General features: G+C 38.3%; 3 protein-coding genes across 3 annotated transcripts; 1 reads left to right on the top strand and 2 right to left on the bottom strand.

Annotated features, from left to right (window-relative positions):
* Nucleotides 1–64: 64 nt before the first annotated feature.
* gdpd3b (glycerophosphodiester phosphodiesterase domain containing 3b) lies at nucleotides 65–7,067 on the bottom strand. The gene is made up of 10 exons (XM_073828151.1): nucleotides 6,847–7,067; nucleotides 4,980–5,022; nucleotides 4,761–4,896; nucleotides 4,632–4,677; nucleotides 4,420–4,538; nucleotides 2,329–2,418; nucleotides 2,101–2,234; nucleotides 1,624–1,683; nucleotides 1,492–1,543; nucleotides 65–1,400 (listed from the first exon to the last, which is right to left on the bottom strand). The coding sequence occupies exons 1-10, from the start codon at nucleotides 6,989–6,991 to the stop codon at nucleotides 1,263–1,265; spliced, it is 963 nt and encodes a 320-aa protein (XP_073684252.1). The 5' UTR covers nucleotides 6,992–7,067; the 3' UTR covers nucleotides 65–1,262.
* A 5,014-nt stretch (nucleotides 7,068–12,081) lies between these two features.
* Nucleotides 12,082–17,276, top strand: tbx6 (T-box transcription factor 6). The gene is made up of 8 exons (XM_073828985.1): nucleotides 12,082–12,151; nucleotides 13,668–13,878; nucleotides 14,007–14,274; nucleotides 14,585–14,728; nucleotides 14,847–14,917; nucleotides 15,057–15,118; nucleotides 15,288–15,549; nucleotides 15,635–17,276. The coding sequence occupies exons 1-8, from the start codon at nucleotides 12,082–12,084 to the stop codon at nucleotides 17,274–17,276; spliced, it is 2,730 nt and encodes a 909-aa protein (XP_073685086.1).
* A 1,343-nt stretch (nucleotides 17,277–18,619) lies between these two features.
* Nucleotides 18,620–23,355, bottom strand: prodh2 (proline dehydrogenase 2). The gene is made up of 11 exons (XM_073828714.1): nucleotides 22,823–23,355; nucleotides 22,192–22,697; nucleotides 21,421–21,611; nucleotides 20,872–20,998; nucleotides 20,646–20,717; nucleotides 20,476–20,556; nucleotides 20,259–20,402; nucleotides 19,998–20,164; nucleotides 19,346–19,456; nucleotides 19,175–19,263; nucleotides 18,620–19,095 (listed from the first exon to the last, which is right to left on the bottom strand). Exons 2-11 carry the CDS (start codon nucleotides 22,432–22,434, stop codon nucleotides 18,914–18,916), a joined length of 1,407 nt encoding a protein of 468 aa, XP_073684815.1. The 5' UTR covers nucleotides 22,435–22,697; nucleotides 22,823–23,355; the 3' UTR covers nucleotides 18,620–18,913.
* Between the last annotated feature and the right edge of the window lie 1,858 nt (nucleotides 23,356–25,213).

Below are 25,213 nucleotides of genomic sequence, written 5' to 3'. Positions count from 1 at the left end.
TGTCCGTATTGTGTTTGTGTTGTTTGACAGAACACCTACTGAGGAGGGATATGGTTTAGTGTTGTAGTGTGAAAGGGTAGATTTAGGGTCAACAGTCTAATTATAGAAATTAATTACAGATGTAATTGTTTTATTTATTTGTTTTATTAAAAAAATACATTTAAATACAAGTACAATGCATGTAACAATAAGTGCATTGAATCAAATGATTAATTTAATGGTAAGTACATAGTTTTAATTGTCTGTGGTAATATTTTCAATCGTCCACTTCAGACATTCACCTAACTATTACTAACTAGAGTGACTAGTGTTGAGGAAAGTTACTTTTAAAAGTAATGCATTACAATGTTGGATTACTCCATGAAAATGTAACTACTTTTGTTACTTTTTATAGAAAGTTACAGTACTTTGGTGTTACTTTTTGTCAACAGAGCTGAGCTTGCTTATTAGTTTATTAATAACAAAAAAAGTATCTGTAGTTTATCAGTGTTTTTCTTGCACTACATTTCATAAATAAAAGTTTATACCTTTAATACTTATGAACATTAAAAATGTAGTACTTTCTTGTACTCAAGTAAATCTTTGAAAGTACTAGATTTCTAATGCAATTAAATATTAAATGACATTTGTGACCCTGGACCACAAAACCAGTTATAATGGTTGATTTATACATTCATTCATTTATACATCACTGAAAGCTGAATAAATAAGATTTCCATTGATGTGTGGTTTGTTAGGATAGAAAAAACCCAAAATATATATTTTGGTGAATTATAAAGGCCCTTTCACATCAGAAGTCCAATGAATATTCCTCAGACTGAAGGAAGAGTCTTCTCTCAACACGGGACAGAAGACATGGGAAAACAAAGTCACTTACGTGCTTATTTGAACTCAAGTAACTCAAATGTTTTTGTGTGAATATAAAAATAATGTATTACTTTACTAGTTAGTTGAAAAACTAATCTGATGACATAACTTACATTACTTGTAATGTGTTTCCTCCAACACTGCTAACTACATGTCAGCTACTAGTCATTAGACTATTATTAGACTGTCTGTGTAACATCTGCTAACAGTTTATTTGATAAACCCCAACTGAATGTAAGTCACTTCACAAGCACATGTCAACTCCAGCCCTAACCATAACAGGAATGCTCCAATGAGAATAAGATGACATGTAGTTGCAGTTAGTAGAATGTCTAAAGTGGACTTAAAATGAAGTGTAACCTTATCTATTGGTAAGACGACGTCTAGGGAAGTAGCTAATATCCAGGTGGAGGTGGAGGGTGTTTGTGGATGTAGTTGGTCAGGAGTGAGGGGTAGTCCGTCATGACTCCTGTAGCTCCGACCGCAAACGCCGCTTCCATATCGCTCTCCTCGTTACACACAAACAGCTGCACCTGAGACCACAACATCAGATTAAATTATGGTTTTGATTCGGATTGGAACTGATTTTAGCTTTATAACAACGGAGGAACATCACATATTGACCTGCAAGCCCCTCTTGATCAAGTGTTCAAACAGGGATTTTCTCATGGTCAACCTGAGCAGAACAAAACACAGTCAATCACACTTTACCAAACTGAGAGATGATTTGACAAATCTGAGATGAATGTGACTGACTTCTGTAGCAGATACACCACAAATCTTTTCTTCAGAATGGCTTCTTCTGGAATATAAGTCCTGAGAGATCACACCAAACTAGATTAGTATTAGTTCAATGCAATGCAGCTACAGTTAATGAATAAATAATAGTGCAATACATTTGTATTCATAGATACAGTAATGATAATGAATAAAATAATAGCATTTATAGCTCTATGTGAACGATAGTTGTCTACATTTTAAGTGCATGTTATCTCAGGGTCATTCAAAATCAACTTAAAACAAATTTGGATTTTGTATTAGAAATGATCAAATGAAGATAAAGGTGTTAGAAGCATTACTGTGAACTGATGTAGTTAACAAATGTAACCTAACTGTGAAGTGTTACCATAAAAACATTTCAGTTCTAAGCATTGATTAACTCTGAGGTGGTTGAAAGGGTTAGTGAGGTTCAGTGGTGCTCATGCTGAAGTGAGCGGAGGGTTATTGACTGACCTGTTGATGATTCTGGGCAGATAGAAGAACAGCAGACTTTCACCCAGAGGAACAAAGGGGAGCAGCCCAGTGTAGAAGAGCAATAAAAGCAGTGCTCCACGACTCGTGGTGAACATATAGGGCATGGACGGGTTCTGCACACACAGAACACACATAGGATAAGACAAAGATCTCTTAAAACACATGGAGAGTTTTATCAGAACACCAATGATTAGTGATCCTCTATACCTGCTTATTACATTTGGCCATAACACCAGACTCCTCAGAAGCCCAAACCGTGATACTCTCTCTGCGATACTGCTTCACAAGACTAGAGACCTACGGCAGCATAAAGACACACCAAGATATTCATTTCATTAGGTCCAGTGTGATTTTAACAGCTAGAATAACTAACTAAACATCACTGAAAGTAATGACAGCGAGTCAGATGTGGATTCAGTTTGGCTTTGAGGGATTCATCAACAGACCTCACTGGGAAACTGCTTTGCATGTGAATTCCTATGGTGTTCATGACTAAACATTGAACATAAGTTGTGAATTTTAGCATTATTGTGTTGGTTTAACCCTTTTAATCCCACCGGTCACAATTGTGAGCAAAAAAAAAGTTTTCATTTTTAAGGCTCTAAACACTTTACTGACTGATGTTTTAATGCTCTTTCTACAAATATGGAAATAATAAAGGGCCTGAATTAAACATGTGCAGTTTCACATGGTTAGTGCAAATTGTCACATGACCAGAGCAGTTTGTTTCCTGTTTGCACCATGAGACGATGATGATTGCATCAAAGCTCCAAAACATAAGGCTAGTAAAGTATGTTAACATAAAGATATGACACAGATTTTTGGTAAACATTCTCTCTAAAGTGTCTAGTATTAATATATAAATTGATATATATTGAGTTTTGTTGAGTGTGGTCATAGGATGAGGAAACATGTTGGCGGTGGGATAACAGTCAACTTAGGTTTACAATAGAAATCTAATGCAGTTGTAGTGAAGATTACACTCAAATGTTGCAATGACAGAATATCGCACTAAATCAAAAGTTCAAATGTTACAAATAAGTTACAATATTGATGTTGCAATACTGCTAGCACTAATATAACAATATGATGATATATGTTACAATAAAGTAACAGTTTTGAAATATGTTGATGATTATATATTTTTGTCTTTTATCTCAGTATTCTTTTTCTTAAGTTTTTTTTTAATGCATAATAGTAACACTAGAATGTGATCAAACAGTTTAAAACAGCTGGACTAAGATACCATTTTTATGACTGCAGAAATATGTAAATTCAGTATATACATTATCCCACCGCTCACAATTGTGACCGACTATAAAACTATGACATTTTTCAAACACTTTTCCAAATAAAAAAAACTAACAAAAATAAAATGCACTTGCTCTGTGTATTTATTATTTTTAAAAGACTGCACTGGTAGATAATGTAATTTTAATTTTAGTACACTGTCATGACTACACTTCTAAACCCATAAGACTACATGTTCACACTTTGTAATAATGTCAAATTAAAAGTTTGACCTTAAAGTACATTTAGTCATGCTTCAAAGTACACATTTCAATCTACTGAGTAACGTACTAAAAAATAGGCATATTAAAAGTAGGCATACTTGTTTATAATTTTAACTTTAATGTGTTATTTAATTGCCATTACAAGGGGTATTTTAGTGTACAACAAATACTTGTCTACAGTCAAAGACAATAGAATGAATTAAAAAAAACTTTTTGGCCCAGTTTCATAGACAAGGCTTAGCCTAAAGCAGGATTAAGCCATTTAAGTATTTTTTTTTACAAACATTAAAAAAAAAAAACATTACTGGTGTGTATCTTGAGACAAAACAAAGGCACTGATATATTTTAAGATCAGTTAGTACAAGTTTCTTTCAGTTGAAACAGCTCAGATTTACTTTTAGTCTAGGACTAGGCTTAAGCATTGTCTGTGAAACCAGGGAATAAAGACTTAAGTCCTACTGAAGTGGGTCAAAAAAGCACTATTAAATTCAACTTGCTTAATTTTATATAAATTTAAACTATAATGCATTTTCATTTAATTGCAAATGCAGTTGAGTGTCTAAAAACACTGCAAGCATTTAAGTATATTTATTATGTTCATAATCAGTAAAATTTTACAATCATTTTAGAGTATATTTCTTTTTCAGGAGGGCAAGCTAGAACAGGGAGGGATTTAAAAACAATGAAAGCCTAGATCATTTCTTTTAGTCTAAGCCTAATTGAGAGAGGGTTGTGATCCAGAAACACACTTGATCAGCACTGAATACTGCAGCAAAGATCTGACCTTTCTGATGAGCATGTCATTGTTTTCTTTGACCTCCAGTATCATTGGCATGTTGGCAAAGTTCTTGAAGACATCCTCCAGCAACACAAACTTCCTGTCCTTTCCTGTGCTGTAGTGTCCTAACACATGGACATATATTAGACATGTCAGATAGGACTAACTAGGGCTTCACTAAACTGTTTAATAGTGTTGAAGCATAGTCAAGTGTTTACCAGCATAAAACGTGACCTCGAGTCGCTCTTCATAGAGAGGCAAATCCTGAAACATACAAAACAAGACTTAAACACTGTCACAAATCACAGCCAGATGAAAAGACAAAGTTTAATGGTTGAAATAACTACCTGGAATGTAAAAGACGACACTGTTTTGTCACATCCGGTTTGTCTCAAGAGGTTGCTATCGTGTGAAATGACCACGCAGCCGTCGGATGTGAGATGACAGTCCATCTCCAGCATCTCGGTGCCCACAGACACAGCGCTGTCATCAACACAATAACACACGGTTAGAGTAAAGAAAACCAGAGAAGAAGAGAAGACAAATAATGCACAGCAGAAACTCACTGTGTGAACGCTTCCATCGTGTTTTCTATCCTCTCTCCAGATCCTGTGGGCAAAAACAATCAGTTTACGTCTAAATGAACACTAAACCAAACACATTTTTGAGTTGTTGGAAATACTGTTTTTTTGTTTATGGCTCGCAAAGTTTGACACTGATGTGCTGGAGAATATGTTGGGGAAAGATACTTTAAAAGTAATGCATTACAATATTGAGTTACTCCCTAAAAAAGTAACTAAGTACGTTATTTAGTTACTTTTTTATAAAAAGTAATGTGTCATGTTACTTTTGCGTTACTTTTTAAATCTGGGCAGGGCTTGCTTGTTTGTTTTTAATATAAAAAGTTGTATTTTTGTCAAATGAAAAAGCCTTTTCACACCAAAAGCCTCAGACTTAGAGAAAAGTAAATTGTCGTCTGTACAGTAGACCGCAGAAGAACAAATGACAACTATTCAGCAATAAAATAAAGGAAAACAAATGTTAGATTATCTGGAGTAATTTTCGCTTATTAGTATGGATGAATTGGATTGGATTACATCGAAGGTTAATAAAACGGGATTAAATACATAAAGGATATTTGTATTATTTAACATATTTAATTATTGCAGGTTTGTGTTGAATTTCAGTGTTTATATTCATTTTGAAGAACACTGTATCTGTTTTTTTAGTGAGTGAGATGAATTAATGCATGTTCACATTTATTCTAGAACTAAAGGAACATCTTACTCACATTTTCTCTCAACATGGAGACAGGAGAGCTTTTAATCAATAAATGGGGGGAAAAGTAACTGGTGTCACTTATTTGAAAATGTAACTCTTTTCTTGTCTATTATGCATTACTTCACTAGTTACTTGGAAAAAGTAATATTATTACGTAACTTGCGTTACTTGTAATGCGTTACCCCGGAATGTGCGGATGAGATTTATATTATGATGATGTTAGCAGGTCACTTTGTCCTTCAAGTTTTTAATGTATGCTGTATAAAATGCTGCACTGAAGATGTATATTTTTTATCAGTTTTTATCACACATGTGAATTCACATGAGATCTGGGTGTTGCTAACATCATACAACTGTCTGAGCTTCAGGAAGGCACAAAAAAAAAATACATATATACAAAACTAATAATTACTTTTTAAAAATAATATACATATTTTTTTTAAAAATGCTACATTTGAAGAATATTTATTAGACCAATCTAAAAAAGTTGACTAGTGGTGCAAACAGTCCCAGGTCAAATTGACAAAATACTGTACATTACTGGTCAATATACTGTGTGTATATATATATATATATAAAGAATGCAATCATATATAATGTGTCATGATGGGATTTCTGTAAATGTGCTTTATCTGCTTTAAGGGTAAATTGTACGATAGTTCATACACTGAAAACAATATTTTCTGACGTTGTGAATGATAAAATGTTTTACAATAAAATACTATTTCAGTTTTTCAACTTTAAAATTTCACATTAGTTAATTGTGTTAATTGCTGTTTCACTGTAATTGTGAAATTTACTAGCAATTTTTGAATGAATTTATTTTTCAGTATAGTTTTTTTAAAAACATTTTTTAAACATTTTAGATTATTTGACAGTAAAATTACATATAATGTGATATTATACAACTTACAGTTTTCCAACATAATGGTAGTTCATCAAATATTAAAAATACAGTTTTTAACAAACAAAAAGTTGTTAAATAACATTTAAAAATCAATCAAGAATTAAGATTAAACCTTTACGGTGTTTATGGTCAGTTAGATCAGTAACACAATAATCATACACACAATGTTAACAAATTCTAAGCTTTAAGTATTAGTTATGTCCATAAGTTATTTAGCTCAAAGTGAAAGAAAAAAGCGCACTTGCCTCCTCTGTGTGAGATGTGTCTGCAGTAGAACTCCAGCCGTTTCCTCTTGTGAAGAATCAATGGATTGTGCAGCAAATACAGAGAACAAAACACATAAAGTCCAACCACTAAACAGAGGAGAAGAATCCCGCTCAGAGCGTCCATGATGAAAACTCAACGCTCAGTCCCTCACTAACTGCACTTTGACTCTCACAACCCAACCAGATAGAATGAAGTTAAAGCTAATATCAGTCTTTCTAACACCTGAGTTGAAGCTGCTGGTCTTTATACTGTATGTGTGTTATCTCATGCAGGATGTATAGCGTTCCAACATGTGATCAGGCATGGGTGTGTGGTTATACTGATATCATAACACTACAGACTGGCCCACAAAAGAAAGAAAGTGGGTTTAACAGTGAACTAACAAAATCAAGTCTCATATCTAATCATACTTCCGTTGAGACTGTGAAACAATAATATTGGAAATCTTAAAAAATAAATATTTTTGACTGAAAAGTCTGATGTGTTATCCTTTATCTAAACTGTTGTGGTCTGTGGTCACAGTCTGAGATTGTGAGACAGAATCCACACGAATCAAACCTTCTGACTCGACAAATGCACGCTTCTCCTTACGTTCTTCGAGTAACGCATGACAAACGCTGTCTAGGAACTTCTGAAGAATGTCCCACGCATTTTGTTGATGTCATGATGGTTGGTCAATTCCCCATTTCATCATGTTGTAATGTTAAAATATGACGCTTTTGCGAAATCACTGAATTGATCATAATTAATGACATTTATTACATCTGAAACCAGCCTTTGTCTCATTTGAAAGGTGGAACTAGGTAAGCAGAGATAAAGGTAGATTTAAGACTACACCTTTGCCAAATATTCAGCACATTTTGACCTGAATATGAACTGAGTGTATTTACTGACGTTTATCAGGTGATCTGGTTCATGTTGAGGCTTTGGCCAAAAAACCCTTTATGAAATGTCCAATCAGTATCATGTGCACAATCCATCATGATCTGAAGATGATTTAATCACAACAGCAGCACTGTACGGAGAGAATGAGAAAACTCGAGTGCTTCCTCACAATAAATATGATTGATCCACAATACATCATGACAGCTGCAACATCTGGTTTAACATTAAAGACGTACCAGGGCCAGATGTTAGACTGTGTCTTAAGAACTAGTTTGATCTAAAAAAGTTATGACCAGTCTTGCAACCAGTCCCAGGTCAAATTTACCAAATACTAATACTAATAAATTACTGGTCAATATACTCTAAAAAAAAAAATAATTAAATACAATTTTCATGAAGTTGAACTCAATGAAAAGAGTTTGTCAATGTGGATTGAGAAGCTACCGATGTTCTCATCATTTAACATCAACAAGAATGACAGAATATGTGTACACCCTTCAAAATAATGGTTCTTTATTGGCATCTGTGCCTCCAACTTTGAACATCCATGAAAACTTTCCATTCACAGAGGGTTCTTTATAGTAGAAAAATATTATTTAGATTATTTAAATGTTCCTCACACAAAGAAAAAAATGGCTCTTTTAGGAACTGATCACTGATTCTTTGGGAAACCAAACATTTTTACTTCTAAAGCATCATTGTGAAAACTCCTCCTTTTGAAACCTATTATAAGAGTTCTCAATTGGGTCAAATGTAAAACCGTAAGGTAAACAGTGTTAAACTGACCTGTGGGTTAAACTCCTGAAATCTATAGCAGGAATCACCATGACTTGCAGTTTTTTTATTCCTCAGAGTAAGCAGATTTGATCATGGCAGAGTTCCTCATTGCAGCTAACATCTCCTGAATGGAGCCTGCGGTGCTACTGTTGTTCACAGACACACACCTGGGCTCTCATAAACACATTAGCTGCCGTTAGACCTCTCAGTCACTATAAACCCTGAAACAGACACACGCTGCGGTCAGTAATGACATCCACCCCCCGCTGAGACGACACCTCCACTTCCCCTCACCATCAACTACACTAACAACAACTACAACAACAGTCCGCTCAGCGCCGTCAGGACAGGTCAACACATCTAACACTATTATTATTGCTGCGGGGATGATGTCTTCTTGTAGGACAAAACCCAAATTCACATTTCAGCACTTTCCGTCCTGGAGTGAGTAGGTGTTCCGGATGGGATTTTGGTGAAATGCCTGAATTAAGGTCTGTGGTGAACACAAACTCAGATTAACTTCATGCTTTATTCTACAACATAAAGATTTGACTAGTCTAGAAAACTGCAGTTACTAACAAGTGTCTAAATCACAGCCTCATTGTGTTTATAATAGTGCTCTTGTAAATTATTCTAATGCAAGTGTTCAGGGAAATGTTTTTAAATACAGACTGAAAGAGTTAATGCTGCTGCTGTAGTTCACTTACAGCCTAATGATTGTACTTAGGTTCTGAAGTTGTGTTCATTTGTAAAGATCATGATGAATCTTGTATTGCTCACAGAGATTATGTTCTGCAATATTCCAAAAGCTACACTCTTAAAAATAAAGGTGCTTCCAAATGGTGTCTAAATGGTTCCATAAAGCACTAACCTTTAACATCTGAAGAACATTTCTGTTTCACAAAAGATTCTTTGTGGTGAAAGAAGGTTCTCAGATTATAAAAAGGTAAGAAAGAGATGGTTGTTTAAAGAACCTTTGACTGAATGGCTCTTTGTGGAATCAAAAATGGTTCTTCTATGGCATCGCTGTGAAGAACTTTTTAAAGCACCTTTATTTTTAAGAGTGTAGTGGAAAAAACTCTGGAAAAATATATTTTTTAAACACTGGCCAGCAAGCATCATCCTCAGCATATGTTAACCAGTGGTGCTTCTTAAAGACATCTGGATGGTGTCTGAAGCCGTGTGTTTATCTTAGAGAACAAACTGCAGCAGCAACCAAACTGTCCGTCAAACACCTGCTCGCCCGCCTTCACCACCGGCTGACAATCGAGCTCTGAGCAAAACCACACACCTAAGCCTTTCAGTATGAGCTGACAATACAACTAGTGTTCCTCGTCCGGTCCGCTCTCTGAATCCGTACACAGACAGCGGTGGAGGACAGACAGATGTACGGTGGGGCCCTTACATCATACAGATGCCATTCATTCACAAAGCATTTTTCAGTTTGACCTTCCTCTTTTATCTTTCATTGTGGGAGGAAAATCACCCCGACAGCAGCGCAGTCAGCAGTTTGACCCGTGAGAACCCTATTGTGAGCATGTCACTCACACCAGCCACCACAAAAACACATCCAGTTTCCAAACCACTTGTCCAATAGGGTCACTAAGTGCTGAAATACAATAGAAATTTAAAGTATGTTCCATTTACTAACATCTATCTATCTATCTATCTATCTATCTATCTATCTATCTATCTATCTATCTATCTATCTATCTATCTATCTATCTATCTATCTATCTATCTATCTATCTATCTATCTATCTATCTATCTATCCATCCTTAGGAACAATTATTCATATTGTAGTTTTGGATAAAATCACCACATTTGAGGAGACACATGAAATTATTAGAGCCTTTTTCTAGGAGAAACATCAAAGAAGTAAGAGACTTTAGTGAGCATTTGCTGTCTAAGAGATCTTCTATATAAATTGTCCTAAAACCAAAACAATACCCGTTCTTGTCTAAGGACAACTTTCATTAACTTTTTGATCAACTTTAAATGTTGACTACTGTGTATATACACATACACTACCGTTCAAAAGTGTGGGGTCAGTAAGACTTGTAATAGTCTTTAAAGAAGTCTCTTCTGCTCATCAAGGCTGCATTTATTTGATTAAAAATACAGAAAAAACTGTAATATTGCAAAATGTTTTTACAATATTAAATAATGTTTTTTATTTCAACATACTTTAAAATATAATTTATTCCTGTGATGAAAAGCTGAATTTTTATCAGCTGTTACTCCAGTCTTAAGTGTCACATGATCCTCCAGAAATCATTCTAATATGCTGATTTATTATTAGAATGATCAATGTTGGATAATATCAACAGTTGTGCTGACAAATATTTTTTGGAACCTGTGATTTTTTTTTTTTTCAGGATTCTTTCATGAATAACAAGTTTAAAAAGTGTTTTATTCAAAATATAAATATTTTATAACAATGTAAATTATTTATTATTAACTTTTAATAAACGTTTAATTATTAACTTGATACATCCTTGGTGAATAAAAGTATTAATTTCTTTAAAAAAAAAAAAAAAAGAAACAATAAAAATGTACTGACCCCAAACTTTTGAATGGTAGTGTACATATGTATATATATATATATATATATATATATATATATATATATATATATATATATATATATATATAAAACCTTGAACCAGAAAACCAGTCATAAGTGTAAATTTGTTGAAATAGAGATTCTTACGTCATCTGAAAGCTGAGTAAATAAGCTTTCCATTGATATATTGTTTGTTTAAAATAGGACAATGTTTGTCTGAGATACAACTATTTGAAAACCTGGAATCTGAGGGTGCAAAAACATCGAAATATTGAGAAAATCACCTTAAAACTTGCCCAAATGAAGTTCTTAGCAATGCATATAACTAATCAAAAATCAAGTTTTTATATATTTATGGCAGAAAATTTACAAAATATCTTCATGGAACATGATCTTAATATCCTAATGATTTTTGGCATGAAAGAAAAATCGATAATTTTGACCCATACAATGTATTTTTGGCTACTTAAGACTGGTTTTGTGCTCCAGGGTCACATATATATATAATTATTTTTTTTCTGTGGGTACAATGTGATGCAGATGAATACGATGAGGAGACAATCATAGATACCGTCAGCTAGCTAACACAACTAGCTCTGGACTTTTCTTATAGTTTAGCTGTTTGAAAGTTGTATAGTCAGTGATTAAAACAGACATACATTGATGTTTTAGGTTTGATGTGTTAAGCGCTGTGAAACGGTGTTTATTTAGCCGGTGAGTGCTGGGCCCAAAAGATGGAGCCTGAAGAAACAGAAGACGACGTGTGAAGAGCTCACCATTTGTCAAAGGTGTGAAGGTGTGCTCACCTATATAATGCTCCTGGAGACAAACGCAGAGACATTAGAAGACAAGATACAGAAAGGAACAGGCATCAGAAGACTTTGAAACAGTATTCGTCCGTTATGAAAGCTCAGTGACCGAGGTGTTGAGCTGAGACTGATAAACCCAGACGTGAAGAAGGACAACAGCAGGTCTATCAGAAACATGCTGGGTGTGGAGATGTACCCTAGTTTGGCCCTGGGTCCTCAGAGACTGAGCGACTGCTACTACAGAGGTAAGACTACTTCAGATCCTCCACTGCACTCAATGGAACTATCACACAAGAAATGGCCATGATTTCTAGATAATAGGAGAGGGCTTGCAGAGATTTCATCACCAAATCAGTGAGGATAAAGTGCTGCAGAGATTTTACTCTTCTGCTGTTTTGATGCCATTCTAGGTTCCTGAACGTAATATTATTTTAGTGCATTTTATATTATATATTGAATAAGATCTTATTTTTGTTCTTTCTGTTTCCTTTTTACTTTAAATTTTTATTTCAGTTTCAGGTTATTTTAGTACATCAAGTTAAACTATAGGAAATGAGACATGCTTAAAAAAATAGCTTAAATGAAATATATACTTTCCAGTAACATTTTTTTTTATGGTTTTAGTTTAAAGAACCTTTCGGTAAACAGTCCTTAGAAACATTTTTTCTTAGTGTGAGGAACATTTGAATAATATTAAGATGCTTTTCCACTATACAAATCCAGGAATGAAATGAGGTTCTTTATATGTTTAATGTTCTTTATGGAACCAAAAAACAAACTTTTTTATATTATAACAAGTATAATGAGTGCTAAGAAAAATGTTTTAAACATAGGTGCATTAAAAGACATTTCCTGTACATTTCACTGATTAAATGCTCATCAAGCCATTGTTAAATGCTTTAAATCTTCATGAAATGTGGTCTAGGCCCAAAAAATAAAGCTTCCAAAAGAGGGTTTCTCAAGTGATGCCATTTTTAGATCCCAAACCACTTTTCAGTAAAAAATTCTTGAAAGAACCATTTTTTAGTGAGAAGAACATTTAAAGGAGTAGCTCACTTTCAGAACAAAAATGTACAGATAATGTACTCACCCCCTTGTTATTCAAGATGTCTTTCTTTCTTCAGTCGTAAAGAAATTATGTTTTTTGAGGAAAACATTTCAGGATTTCTCTCCATATAGTGGACTTCTATGGTGCCCTCAGTTTGAACTTCCAAAATGCAGTTTAAATGCAGCTTCAAAGGACTCCAAACGATCCCAGCCGAGGAAGAAGAGTCTTATCTAGCGAAACAATTGGTTATTTTCTAAAAGCAAAACAACTTGTACACTTTTTAATCTTAAACGCTCGTCTTCCAGAGCAAGACAAGACGAGCATTTGAGGTTTAAAACCCATCGTTTCGCTAGATAAGACCCTTCTTTCCTCGGCTGGGATCATTTAGAGTCCTGTGAAGCTGCATTTTGGAAGTTCAAACTCAGGGCACCATAGAAGTCCACTATATGGAGAGAAATCCTGAAATGTTTTACTCAGAAAACATCATTTCTTTATGATTGAAGAAAGAAAGACATGAACATCTTGGATGACAAGGGGGTGAGTACTTTATCTGTACATTTTTGTTCTGAAAGTGAACTACTCCTTTAACAATCTAAAGAACTGGAAAGATTCAGTGGATGTTAAAGGTTCTTTGTGGAAGCGTCAATGTTAATAATAAAGCTTTATCTTTAAGAGTATAATTGTAACATACAGATGTCACCCATGTCCTCCAGATCGTGAAGCTCCAGCACATGTGCCGCTGTATCCCTCCAGCTGTGAGATGGCGGCCCGTGGGATTCCTCCTCGACTCCTGCAGCCGCCTCCTGCCACCGCAGACACTCCTGGGACACCACAGGACAACGTCAGAATGGAGCTGGAGAACGCGTCCCTGTGGAAACAGTTCAGCACAGCTGGCACTGAGATGATTGTCACTAAGAAGGGCAGGTGAGCACATCCTGAGAACAGAAAGAAACACTGTATCTATATGCATCAGGAAATGCAAGTTTGGAACATTGGGTCAGTTTGGTGACATTTGATTGTTTTAACTTTCCTCTTCCATCTCTGCTCCTCAGGAGAATGTTTCCACAGCTGAGAGTGAAGCTGTCAGGGCTCAACCCATCTCTGCGCTACATTCTTCTTTTAGACATCGTACCTGTCGATTCCTCTCGCTATCGATTTCAAGACAACAGCTGGCAGGTGGTCGGCGGAGCGGAGGCTCGACTGCCGGACCGCGTCTTCATCCACCCGGACTCGCCCGCCACCGGAGAACACTGGCAGAACCGCAGCATATCCTTCCACCGGGCCAAACTCACCAATAACACTCTGGACGCACAAGGATATGTGAGTAAAAAATGCATCTTTTACTTAAGATTTACAATACTACACTTGAATGGATTTCATTGCACCGATAATACAGTATCAAAAACAAGATATCAAAACTAGCTTGCAAGTGCAAACAGATAATTAGTTTTTTCAGATCTAACTTTAGTGTCCAGATACTGTACATTCACATTTAAATGGTTAAGCACTGCAAAATATTTTTCGACAATAATAAAAGCTGTTATTATAAAGCATAATTCAGGCATTGGGCATTATGTCTAGCTCAGCAGTAGCACAGCTCTGACGGTGATTTCCATCTCTGTTTTTAAAGATCATCCTCCACTCTCTACATCGATACCAGCCACGAGTTCATGTGATCGAGGCGCGTGACGTTCTGATGTGGGGAAGAGCCCAGCACTCCTTCACCTTCCCTGAAACACAGTTTATTACGGTCACTGCGTACCAGAACAGCAAGGTCAGAGAACACACATTTTAAAAAACTTTATACTTAAAGAAAAAACTAAACATTTTTATCCATTAGTGCAATTAATGAGCTAATTATTCCTGACTTTTTTACTCTTGTTTTCTCCTAGATCACCGAACTGAAGATAAACTCTAATCCTTTTGCGAAAGGCTTCAGAGAGAATGGCATGAACTGCAAGAAGTAAGTTAAACACACATAGACCGATATTACCAACCTCATAATTAACTAATAGTAGAATAAAAATGTCTTATTTAAACACAAAAACATCTTAGACTTCTGGACTGAGAGCACAATATAATCTTTCTGTTGCTTTTCTCAGACAAAGAGAGGCAAGACTGAAGAGGAAAACCACATCCAATCAAGAGGAATCTTTGGATATTGGTGAGGATATTGAATTTTTTTTTTTAACTTTGCAAAACTCAAATGAAACAAAAAAAAATGCATGCGGCATTTTCATTTAAATTATTACCAAATAACACTATACTAAAAATGTACTTGGTTTCCCAAATATCCTGCTTATGAAACACTGTTTTCTCTATATCTCTCTCAGAGTCATGTGACCCATGTGATTCCACTGAGCTCCTCCCACAGTCTGTGGAAATCCCAAGCTCCGCCCTCTCCATCATAAACACCACCCTCCCGATGACAGACTCGGGTTTTCATACAGAAGTAACGTCCCTCCCAGATCAGACCGTCTCTGACCAACCCCTCGTCCTTGGACAAGCGTTCTTGGCCTCTGAGATTCCCTCTACAATGGAGAGCCAACAGCAGACAACCTCTGACAATAATGTAAACAACACACTGATGGACGGGTAAGTTCTAGAACCACATGCCCACATTTACAGCAGTTTTTACTTTTTGCATGCTTATAAAAGACGTTTTTTCTTCATGTTGCAGGTCTGGACAAATGATGGGTCTTTCCGGATACACATCATCTTTCCCAAATCCTCAGCTCAGCTCCTCATCGCATGCGCCAGTGCCTTTGCCTCAGTCATCTTCCATCTATTCTGTGGTGTCCTCCACACAGAACTCTGACCTTGAGCTTCCCCAGTCCTCAGTGATTTCATCTCCACCCTCTATGCCCACGTATTCCTCTATGCCTTCATCTGACTATCCTGTTCTAAATGCATCTACAGCTATGCCCTCCTCTACCACCTCTCCACCAGGCTCTTCATATCCTCCCATCTCTCCTCACCTTCTCCCCTCTTCATCCTACCACTCTCTTCTTCCAACAGACCAATCCCAGGACAACCTAAGCCCCCATACACCTACAAACCCACCTTTCCAATCTATCCCTCCCTCCTCTTGTCAAGGATCTGGGTTAACTATTGACCCTGGCCAAAGTCAAGTGGATGATGGTGGATTAAGCTCATCCAATGCAACAACCCCTGCAGTCCAGAACCCAGCCCACACTGCCTTTCCCTTTCCTCCGGTGCAGCCCTCAAACGACCCCGATCCAACATCCCCTCCGTGTCAAAGCCTACCCCAGTCTGGTCTACCCTTCCCACAGTGCCACCCAAACTCAATTCCTACCCCTACTGACCCAAATACGACTCCGACCTCATTCCCCTTCCCTCCATCAGCGCAGTCCACTCCTAACTCTATAATGACGCCTTCCAATCCAAACACGCTCTTCCCCTTTCCCCCTGTTCACCCCGGCCACAACTTGGGTACCCCTGGACATACTCAAACTCCAGCAACTTCTTTTCCAGTTTCCCAGTCCTCGTCCATTTTAGGTCTGAGCACGGTTCAAGCAATTCCAAACCAAGTTCATCCAACAACTGGATCTTTTTCCTTCCCTTCCACCAATGTTATCCATCAAGGCCCAGTGCAATCGGTGCCCAACACAGCATACGCAGTCCCCTCATTCCCTGCCTCTCTGTCCAAACACACCATTCCTGGGCCTCTCCAAAACCCTGCACCAACATCTCACACTTCTTACCCCTTCCCAACTCCCATCCCGTCAGGTCCACATCCTCTCCAGAGTCTGACTCTGGCCTCGTCTAGCTCCATTCATAGTGTCCCTGCGATCCCAAACGCGACCCAAATTCAGTCTACCTTTCCCCAGTCATACCCTAATCCCTCCTTCCCTCACATTCCGACCCAAGCGGCAAACCCCTCTCAAATTCCCTCGCAGTCCTTTCCCCCAATCCAAACCTCAAGTACCTCTCAGTTACTGTCTCAGTTTAATCCCCCGGTTCCTCAAGCCTCAACCCATCCACAATGCCCTTCCTCTTCAAACGCATATCCCGCCGTAGCTCCCACTGAGATCGGCTCCTTCTCGCAGCTCAATTCTGCTGCCCCCTATCTGCCAGATATGGTTCTGCACCCCTCTTTGCTCCCTTCTCTTGATCCCTCGCTCTCCTCCTCTGCTCCTCCGTCCCTTTATAACCCTTTTCCTTCCTACTCACTCCGTCTTTGCCAGGATCCTCGGTCCTCCCTGCATTTACCGCTGAGGCATATTTACAGACAGCCGCAGCATGCCCACGCTCACGGTCAGGGGTCTTACTTTGATCTTGGCGGAAGAGCGGTATTCTGAGAATAAACAGAAAAACAACATGTAAGACAAAGTTTGCATGAATCAGTCAACAACTTTGCTCTGAAGATGATGGAAGCACTGCATATTTTATGACTGCATTGGAGGATCTGTGAGACAAAAGAGACAAACCAAAACATTGTAGTTTAAAATGTAAAACCTCTGTTAAAGTGTTTATGACTGGCAAAGAAGGTTAGAATGTTTTTATGATGTTTTATCCTGACTAACGCTTGATGAAGCTGAATAATGATGTATATTTTTATTTCTATGTGTATGTTTAACTTACAAAATAAAGTTAGAATGAGTTGAATTGTGTTTGTGAATACTTAAATACGACCCAAAAGTATGTGGACTCTTATTTAAAGCCTCTTTACAGTATAACCATGTTGCACATCTATAAACATTCACACCTTACAACACACCAGTGCTCTTTATTCCTGTCATGAACATAGCCACATATTGCTAAATCTAATTTAATTGGTGAAATAACTGAGGCGAACAGTTAACAATTGAGTTTGCTTTTCCCAATGCTCTATTCTTCAAATTGTGAGGAACCCATTATAAAAAACCTTGACAAAAAATGAGGCTGAATGACTTTGTTGGCCACCCATAATAAGAGATAAGCAGGGCTTCTCAACAGGGCAAAGGGGACAGAGAGGGGCCCATAGTGATGTTGTTTGGAGGGCCCAACTGAGATCTCCAATTTTGTGCAATGGGCCCAGAATCCCTAACAACTCTACTGCAGATAAGTGACCTGACAGTAATGTACTATTTTTTCCAGTCACCTTGTGTCTCAAAAGTGTCTCAGCTTACCTGAATTCACCCTCTATAGAAAGGATTAAATTATGCAAATTATGACAGAACATGAACCAAGAATCAAAACAAATAAATCTCTCTCTCTCTCTCTCATGTTTTTTAACCATCTTCTCTGTTGACTCCAGCTCTGCGTGGCATTTGCTCATGTTCAGGTGTTGAGAGCGTTAGAAACTGAGGAATGGTCATTAAAGTCCAGGTGATAATTACCTCAAACCCCTCCTTCAGTTTCCCACCTCCATTCAGTTCTCTTTCCTCCTTTTCCATTTGGCGTTGGACAAAGACAGGGTTTAAGATGAGGTTAGGTAAACAGCATTCACTCAAGCACAGAGACACCTCCAGTAAGCACATGTTAGAGAAGCTGTTCAAGACATTTGAACATGTTTTATTTGATTTTGTTCATGTTGTTGTTGCTCCTTATCTGACAACCAAGGCAATGTAGATTCAATGATTTCTGAAGGATCGTGTGACACTGAAGACTGAAGTAATGCTGAAAATTTCAGCTCTGCATTACAGAAAAAAACACATTTACTGTATTTTGATCAAATAAATGCAGTCTTGGTGAGCATAAGAGACTTTCCAAAATACATCTTTCAAAATAATGTGACAAAGGCAGACTTTTTGCTAATAATAATTTGCACTGATGAATTGTGAACAGCAACACCAGGAACATGCATTAAATAGGGCCAAGGTTGAATTCCTGTTCACTTTAAACCTAAATCATCATTAATGTCCACTAGATGGCACTATTTTCCACATCAGAGAAGGACTGTCAAAGGTTAATGGCCATCATTCACTTGGCCTTTACACTGATTTCTCAGGTTTTTCTATCTGGAGCCTGTGATCTTCTCTCTGAGTCTGCGGCGCAGCTCCAGTCTGAGCAGATCTCTTTCCTTACGGATTCCCTGGAGCACGGTGCGGTTCTCCTGAGCCCTGCGCACCAGATACGGCAGCGTGTCGTCCACCGAGCCGTACGGCACCGACTTATACACTGAGAAACCGTGCTGAGCTGAGAGGACCAGATGAATCAGAGCTCTTCCAGAGAGCCAACAAAATGATTTCATTCAGAATCAAACAGGGCTTCTTACCGAGAGTGAGAGACACATGATCACACATCCCCAGCAGCTGACCGAAACACACCGAGCTGCCATCTCTGTGAAGACCCAACTCTTCCATCCTGAAACACAGATATAACACACCAATAAACATCACTGATCACTCACGATTAATCAGCCCACAGACACTGAATGAAGGCGTACCGCATCACTGCGCGTCTGACCGATTCTTCATTGTGAGTGGCTACAATGATCATATAGCGCTCAGGTTTCTCTGAAATGAGGTTCAGCATGATCTCTAGACATCCATTATAACTGTAAATAAAAGAAGACATTTCAAAACACAGGCCTAAAGAGGACTTTCAGCACTCAAAAAATTAAAATGCAGTTATTTTTATTTATATACATTTAAACAGATCTTGCAACCACAAAGAGTAATGCATATTCAATTAAATATTTTAGCTGAGAAAAAAAAATAGAGTGTTTATGAATGGTTATGGCGATTCATGTTACATTTGCATATTGTATTTTATGAATGAAAGTAAAACTGGCGAGGTGAAGCTCTGTCTTGTTTTATTTAATGTTATCACAGGATAGTTAAATATAGGCTGTGTGTGGGGGGGGGGGAGTGCGTGAGATAAGACTACTACAATCTGTTAAATCATAATCTGCGTGACCCTGCCGTTGATTTGCTTTGATGACGTTCCAGGGCATTCCAAATGAGCGATTATTGTCAGCCAAGTCCACTTCAAGGATATACAGCACTAAGGGAGTAGGGAGCAGTGAACACTGCGTAGGGACCCTGTCGATCGGAACGCACCTAAGATCTGAGGGTCATCTGGAGTCAGAGAATCACCTGTCATTAGTGTGCTCCCATGAATCATGGATTGGATCTGTTCGTCCTTCTTTCTCAGCTAGTTTTCTCTCTTTGTCCATGTAAGCGCCTCTGACCAGTTTAACGCCGAGACAGAAGGACTGACTGACGGACGTCTGAATGGCATCGAGTAAAAGATTCCTTGATTCCTGGTGAAGAAACAAAGCGTATCTGTAAAGCCATTAGAGAGTTTGCTTGTCAAGATTTTTCAATCAATGGCAGTTAGAAGTTGTTTGTGGAGACCTTGAGGTAGCACTGATAGGTGTTCCAGATCCAGGCGCTTTGTTGATTGAATTTCTTCATCATGGCCGCAGTGATGAGTGACAGCGCTGGATTGATGTAAGTGTACTCCGCATCCACCAGAACACGGACTTTATCAACACTCGCCTACAAACACAGTGTGTCTGGTCAGTCCCAGTGGGAACTTTATTTTTGTCCATTTCCACTTAAGTTTCGGTACCTCTCCTATTTTGTTGAGTCTCTGAAGGCCTAAGAGTAAGTGTGTGTTTTCACTCTCGGTCAGGCCAGGAAACAGGACTTGCTGTCGGGTAAAAAGAACATCATCTAAAGCAATAATAACTGACTATAATAAACTTGTGACGTTCTACAGAGAATAAATAATATCTGTACCTCTCCCTCCATGGCTCTCACAAGCAAGTTCAGATCATATTTTTCTGTCTTTAGCAAAGACGTCAGCTTAGCCTGAGGAGGAATTAATATAATTACTAATAAGGCTAGCAATATTTGTACTTTAAATAGAGAAAATGACCAAAATGGATAGAATCATTCTGTCAAAAGTACATATTAAACAAAGAACCTCAATATTTGTTCATCTCAGCTCATATGAAACACTCACACACAGCTCTGGACTGACAAGCGCTGTGATCTTCAGCTGCATCATGGGATTTTTACTCCAGCCTTTGATGTGAGACATGTGGACACACTCCAGCATGGACACCAGATTATCTTCATATCGGCGTTCCCTGTAGATATACAGTGATCAAAGTAAAGTCAGTACTTACATTGTTTACTGTTTGACCCATAAGAATAAAAATAACAAAGGTATTCAAATTATATATTAATGCAATATCCATTTTTATGCAGGTTTGATTATGAAACATGTGACGTAATTAGATCATAGCTGTAGTATGCAATTAAACTTTATTGCGTCACTACAAATTCAGCCTTATTCCTAGAAATAGTTGTACATGAGGGTGAAAAGACTGAAGACAAAAAAATCTTATAATGTGGAGCTCCATGTCCAGGCTTACTGGGTCCCACGGTGCTGCTCAGCCCCTGGGCTTAGTGGGTCTCATGGTGCAGCTGCATATCTGGGCTCACTGGGCCTTGTGGTGCAGCACAGCCTCTCATATGGCAAAAATCATCAGAAATCTGAATGTCTCACCCGGTGCTCTCTCCCAGGTCCTCTTCGATGGGGACGGCTAACATGGGGTGGAGCCCCAGCGAGCTCATCTTCTGCATGGAGTCTGCGATCTCACCCTCCGTCTCTCCGGCGACAAACTGAGCGTACACAGATGGACGCACCACCATGCAGAAACACCGCTTGCCCACAACCTTCCTTGTAATGCTCATCAGCTTCATTAGACATGAGATAATGAGAAACGTTAGGGTTATTAGATGTCATCAAAGGAGCTCTTGTTGGATAATATCTTTGGATATATGCTATCTTTGGATATATGCTACACACCATATGACTATAGACTGAAAAATGTCAAACCATGATAACCTATGGTCTAACCCAGGGTTTCTCAACTCTGGCCCACAAGATCCACTTTCCTGCAGATATCAGCTCCTACCCTAATCAAACACAGCTGAATAATGTAGTCAAGGTCTTTAGGATCACTAGAAAGTCACAGGCAGGTGAGTTTGATCAAGGGTTAGAGCTAAACCCTGCAGGAAAGTGGATCTCAGGGGCAATGTAAATGAGGAAGCTGTAGAGTATGGAGTGCCTCAAGGATCTGTATTAGTCCCTCTGATGTTTTCATTACACATGCTGCCAACTGGAAACATTATTAGAAAACTTGGGATGAGCACTGAAACACAGATGATACTCAACTACATATTTCTTCCAGACCAGATCAAATATCTAGATTATCCAAGAGAGTGTGTTAAACTGCGGTGACTCTATAGGGCAGTACGCCTCACCTCACCTCACCTTACCACAGTGGTTCACCAGCGCAGGGATTGAGCAAAGCCTGAAGACGCCGAGGGCTCGGATCAGCTCCCAGAAACTCTTCGCCTTGAATGCTTGAGGATCCTCAAAGGTCAGAAAGTCAGGAGATGAAGGGTTGCAGAGGTTAGGGTCTCGCTTCGCCGCCAGAGACTGAGAGGAGGCCACGCTCTTGAACCGAACGGACGTGAAACGACTCAACGCCGGCGGCCGAAGAAGAGAACACATCTCCACTGCTCGGACACTTCTTGAGGACGCTAAGGGTGGTTTTGAAAAACCTCAAGTGGTGAACTACTGATCCCTGCACAGAACTAATCTTAAGATCTGCAGCAGTGACACATTACAGCAGTGTGCGCTTCTCTACTCTGATATTTCAATGTCTATACAGCAAACCACAAGTACACAAGTACATGTGTCATATACATTTATACACGCAGCCACACGTTTAGGTTTCGACACAGAGATCTCTACAGACCAAACATCAGTGAAACCTGTCAACATAGAAAAGAAGCAGAAAAAGATTCACTTTAGTGTCTAACTCTGTGAAATGAACACTACCCCGAAGTGAAATAAAGTCTGAAATTGTTAGGAATAAAAAACAAAAAAACCTTCTCACCTGTAATTATGGATGCCAAGACCGACAGGTTCTGCGCAATGTTTCCAGAGCAAATAAACAGCGGATGAGAGCAAATGAACGGGACAGAGCGAGGGGAGGCTGGTTTTGGGCTTGTTGGTTAATGACTGACGTGTCGTTTGAACTTTGGGACATTAAGGGTGAGGGGCAGAAACTTTGTGCCCCAACTTCTCTGTAAAATATGACATAGCATCAGTGTTCGTTTTTTAACGTGTGACAAGTTTAAGACGTATTAAACCACGGTTATAATACTTTGGATGTACTAAACTCTTGAAAGTTACAGCTTAGCTAGTTAATATTTTTGAAAAGCACAGATATTACAATGTAATGACAATTGCATTTTTTGTTTGGATACATTAAAAAAGAAATGGCAAAAACTGCAGCAGAAATGATAAGCATGTGAACAGAGCAGATGTCAGACTGACCTTGGATCTTGGGAAGACGACAGATACTGGTGTTCAGCGGTGAAGTGTTGAATAAAAGACTAGACGTGCTAGACTTTGTCCCAAACGGTCAATACTAACAAACAACAGCCAAAAATTAACTCCAAACCCCTCCAGCATCTCACAACTTACATCACAATCATTAGAGGCGCTCAGGAAAACAGCCGTGTCTGACGTCACACATCACAGACATTAACATACGACCGCTGATCCTCTCTCATTACTACCAAACACTAGAATAAAATGTTTTTGAATCAAGTTCCCTAAACCTGTCAGTAATGTTTTACATAGTTTTACTTCTGTGCGATCCTTGACCTTATGTGCTCCATTAGTTACATTTTGGTTAGTGGTCACCAAGTTTACAGTCTTTAATGGGTTAAAATCATATAGCTTTACAGCATTTAGTAAATGTTTATGTAGGTCAAGAACTTGTAGTTCAGCAGGTTTTGAGCATTATACACAGAAAACATGTTTTGTTTGAACACCTGCTTTCAAAAAAACAGATTCCCACTGCTGATTTAGAGCCCTTTAGCATGAAGCAACGATAGAATCCACAGATCATACTAACCCTGGGATCAAACATGCCCAACATATATCTAAACTAAAATGCTCAGCACTGTACTGTCATTCTAATCGTTCTAATGAGGAAGATGCTTCCCTCAGCGTTTCTGCCATTGCAACAGACCAGCAGCTCTACTCTGCAAATACTTATCTCTGGATTACCACAGTATTTAGTTTGATAAGCCATTAAATACAACAGCTAAGACCTTCATTCTGAAGAGCTCAGGGAACTTGAGTATGGTACTGTGATAGGATGACATCTCTGCAATAATTCAGCTCATGAAAGCATCCCAGCCAGATATTCTACTGTCAGCTGTAAGTGATATTATTGTAAAGTGGAAGGATTTAAGGATTTCCATCCCGTGGTAACTAGGAATTACACAAGATTCAGCCCGGATTCAGAAGAAGAGATGATGCCAACCCCTCAGAGGACCGCCGATGATGTTAGCCTTGAAACAAACAACATACAGCACTACACCATTTTCCTACAAGTTTGATTGCAACACATAATCATTACTATTAGTGTTCATCATCTGTTTTTGATTACACCATTACTTTTATTTATTTTTTTATTTATACCATATGTACATCGACTTAACATACAGTAGTCACCACTAATAAGCTACTAAATATATTGTAGTAGCCTACATTTTTTGTACAGCTGCTTTGCAACGATTTGTATCGTGAAAAGCGCTATACAAATAAACTTTAATTGAATTGAATTGAAGGATTTAGGAACAGCAGAAACGCAGAAATGAAGCCAAAGACAAAGAAGACCACTGAGTGCTGAGGTGAGTTAGTCGCTACAACGCTCTGCTGATTCCAGAGATGAAGAGATACAAACTTACACTGGCATTAATATCAGCACAGAACTGTGCACAGGAGCTCCGTGGATTAGGATTCGTGTCTGAGCAGCTGCACGCATGCCACACATCTGCAAATACACTGCCAGATCACACCCATACTGGACTCTGGAGCAGTGGACACAGTCTGATGGGCCGGTCTGGGTTTGACATGTTACCCGTCTGACTGCATTGTGCCAATGGCAAAATTTGATGGCTGGCTGTTTTATTCAAGCATAGGCACCTTAATTCCAGAGAAATCTTAATGCTTCAGCATATCAAGATATTTTGGACACCGCTGTGCTTCCAGCTTTGTGTGAACGATTTGAGGAAGAGCTTTATTCCAGTACGAATATGACTTTGGTACAGAAGAACAGAGCCCTGGCCTCCACCTTTGAGATGAGCCCAAACTGAGATTTAGGACCAGATCTTCTCATCCAGCATCAGTGTCTGACCTCACAAACACTCCAGCAGTGGATAAAGAAAGAACTCCCACAGAAACACTTCAAGCCCTTCAAGGAAAAGTA

The sequence above is a fragment of the Garra rufa genome, chromosome 22 (assembly GCF_049309525.1).
Source record: "Garra rufa chromosome 22, GarRuf1.0, whole genome shotgun sequence".
Taxonomy (NCBI): Eukaryota; Metazoa; Chordata; class Actinopteri; order Cypriniformes; family Cyprinidae; genus Garra; species Garra rufa.
Note: the sequence above shows the minus strand (reverse complement) of the source record. Positions and strands in the feature narration are given on the sequence as shown.

Excerpts from the sequence above, each read along its gene's own strand:
- prodh2 (XM_073828714.1), bottom strand. The coding sequence starts at position 22,434 with ATGTGTTCTCTTCTTCGGCCGCCGGCGTTGAGTCGTTTCACGTCCGTT. Across the intron at positions 21,612-22,191 it reads TGGTGAACCACTGTGGTAAG|CTGATGAGCATTACAAGGAA; the intron begins GTGAGGTGAGGT and ends TGTCTAATGAAG. Across the intron at positions 20,999-21,420 it reads GACCTGGGAGAGAGCACCGG|GGAACGCCGATATGAAGATA; the intron begins GTGAGACATTCA and ends GTATATCTACAG.
- tbx6 (XM_073828985.1), top strand. The coding sequence starts at position 12,082 with ATGCTGGGTGTGGAGATGTACCCTAGTTTGGCCCTGGGTCCTCAGAGA. Across the intron at positions 12,152-13,667 it reads GAGCGACTGCTACTACAGAG|ATCGTGAAGCTCCAGCACAT; the intron begins GTAAGACTACTT and ends CATGTCCTCCAG. Across the intron at positions 14,275-14,584 it reads CTCTGGACGCACAAGGATAT|ATCATCCTCCACTCTCTACA; the intron begins GTGAGTAAAAAA and ends CTGTTTTTAAAG.
- gdpd3b (XM_073828151.1), bottom strand. The coding sequence starts at position 6,991 with ATGGACGCTCTGAGCGGGATTCTTCTCCTCTGTTTAGTGGTTGGACTT. Across the intron at positions 4,539-4,631 it reads CGAGGTCACGTTTTATGCTG|GACACTACAGCACAGGAAAG; the intron begins GTAAACACTTGA and ends TCCATGTGTTAG. Across the intron at positions 1,684-2,100 it reads CTGCCCAGAATCATCAACAG|GACTTATATTCCAGAAGAAG; the intron begins GTCAGTCAATAA and ends GTGATCTCTCAG.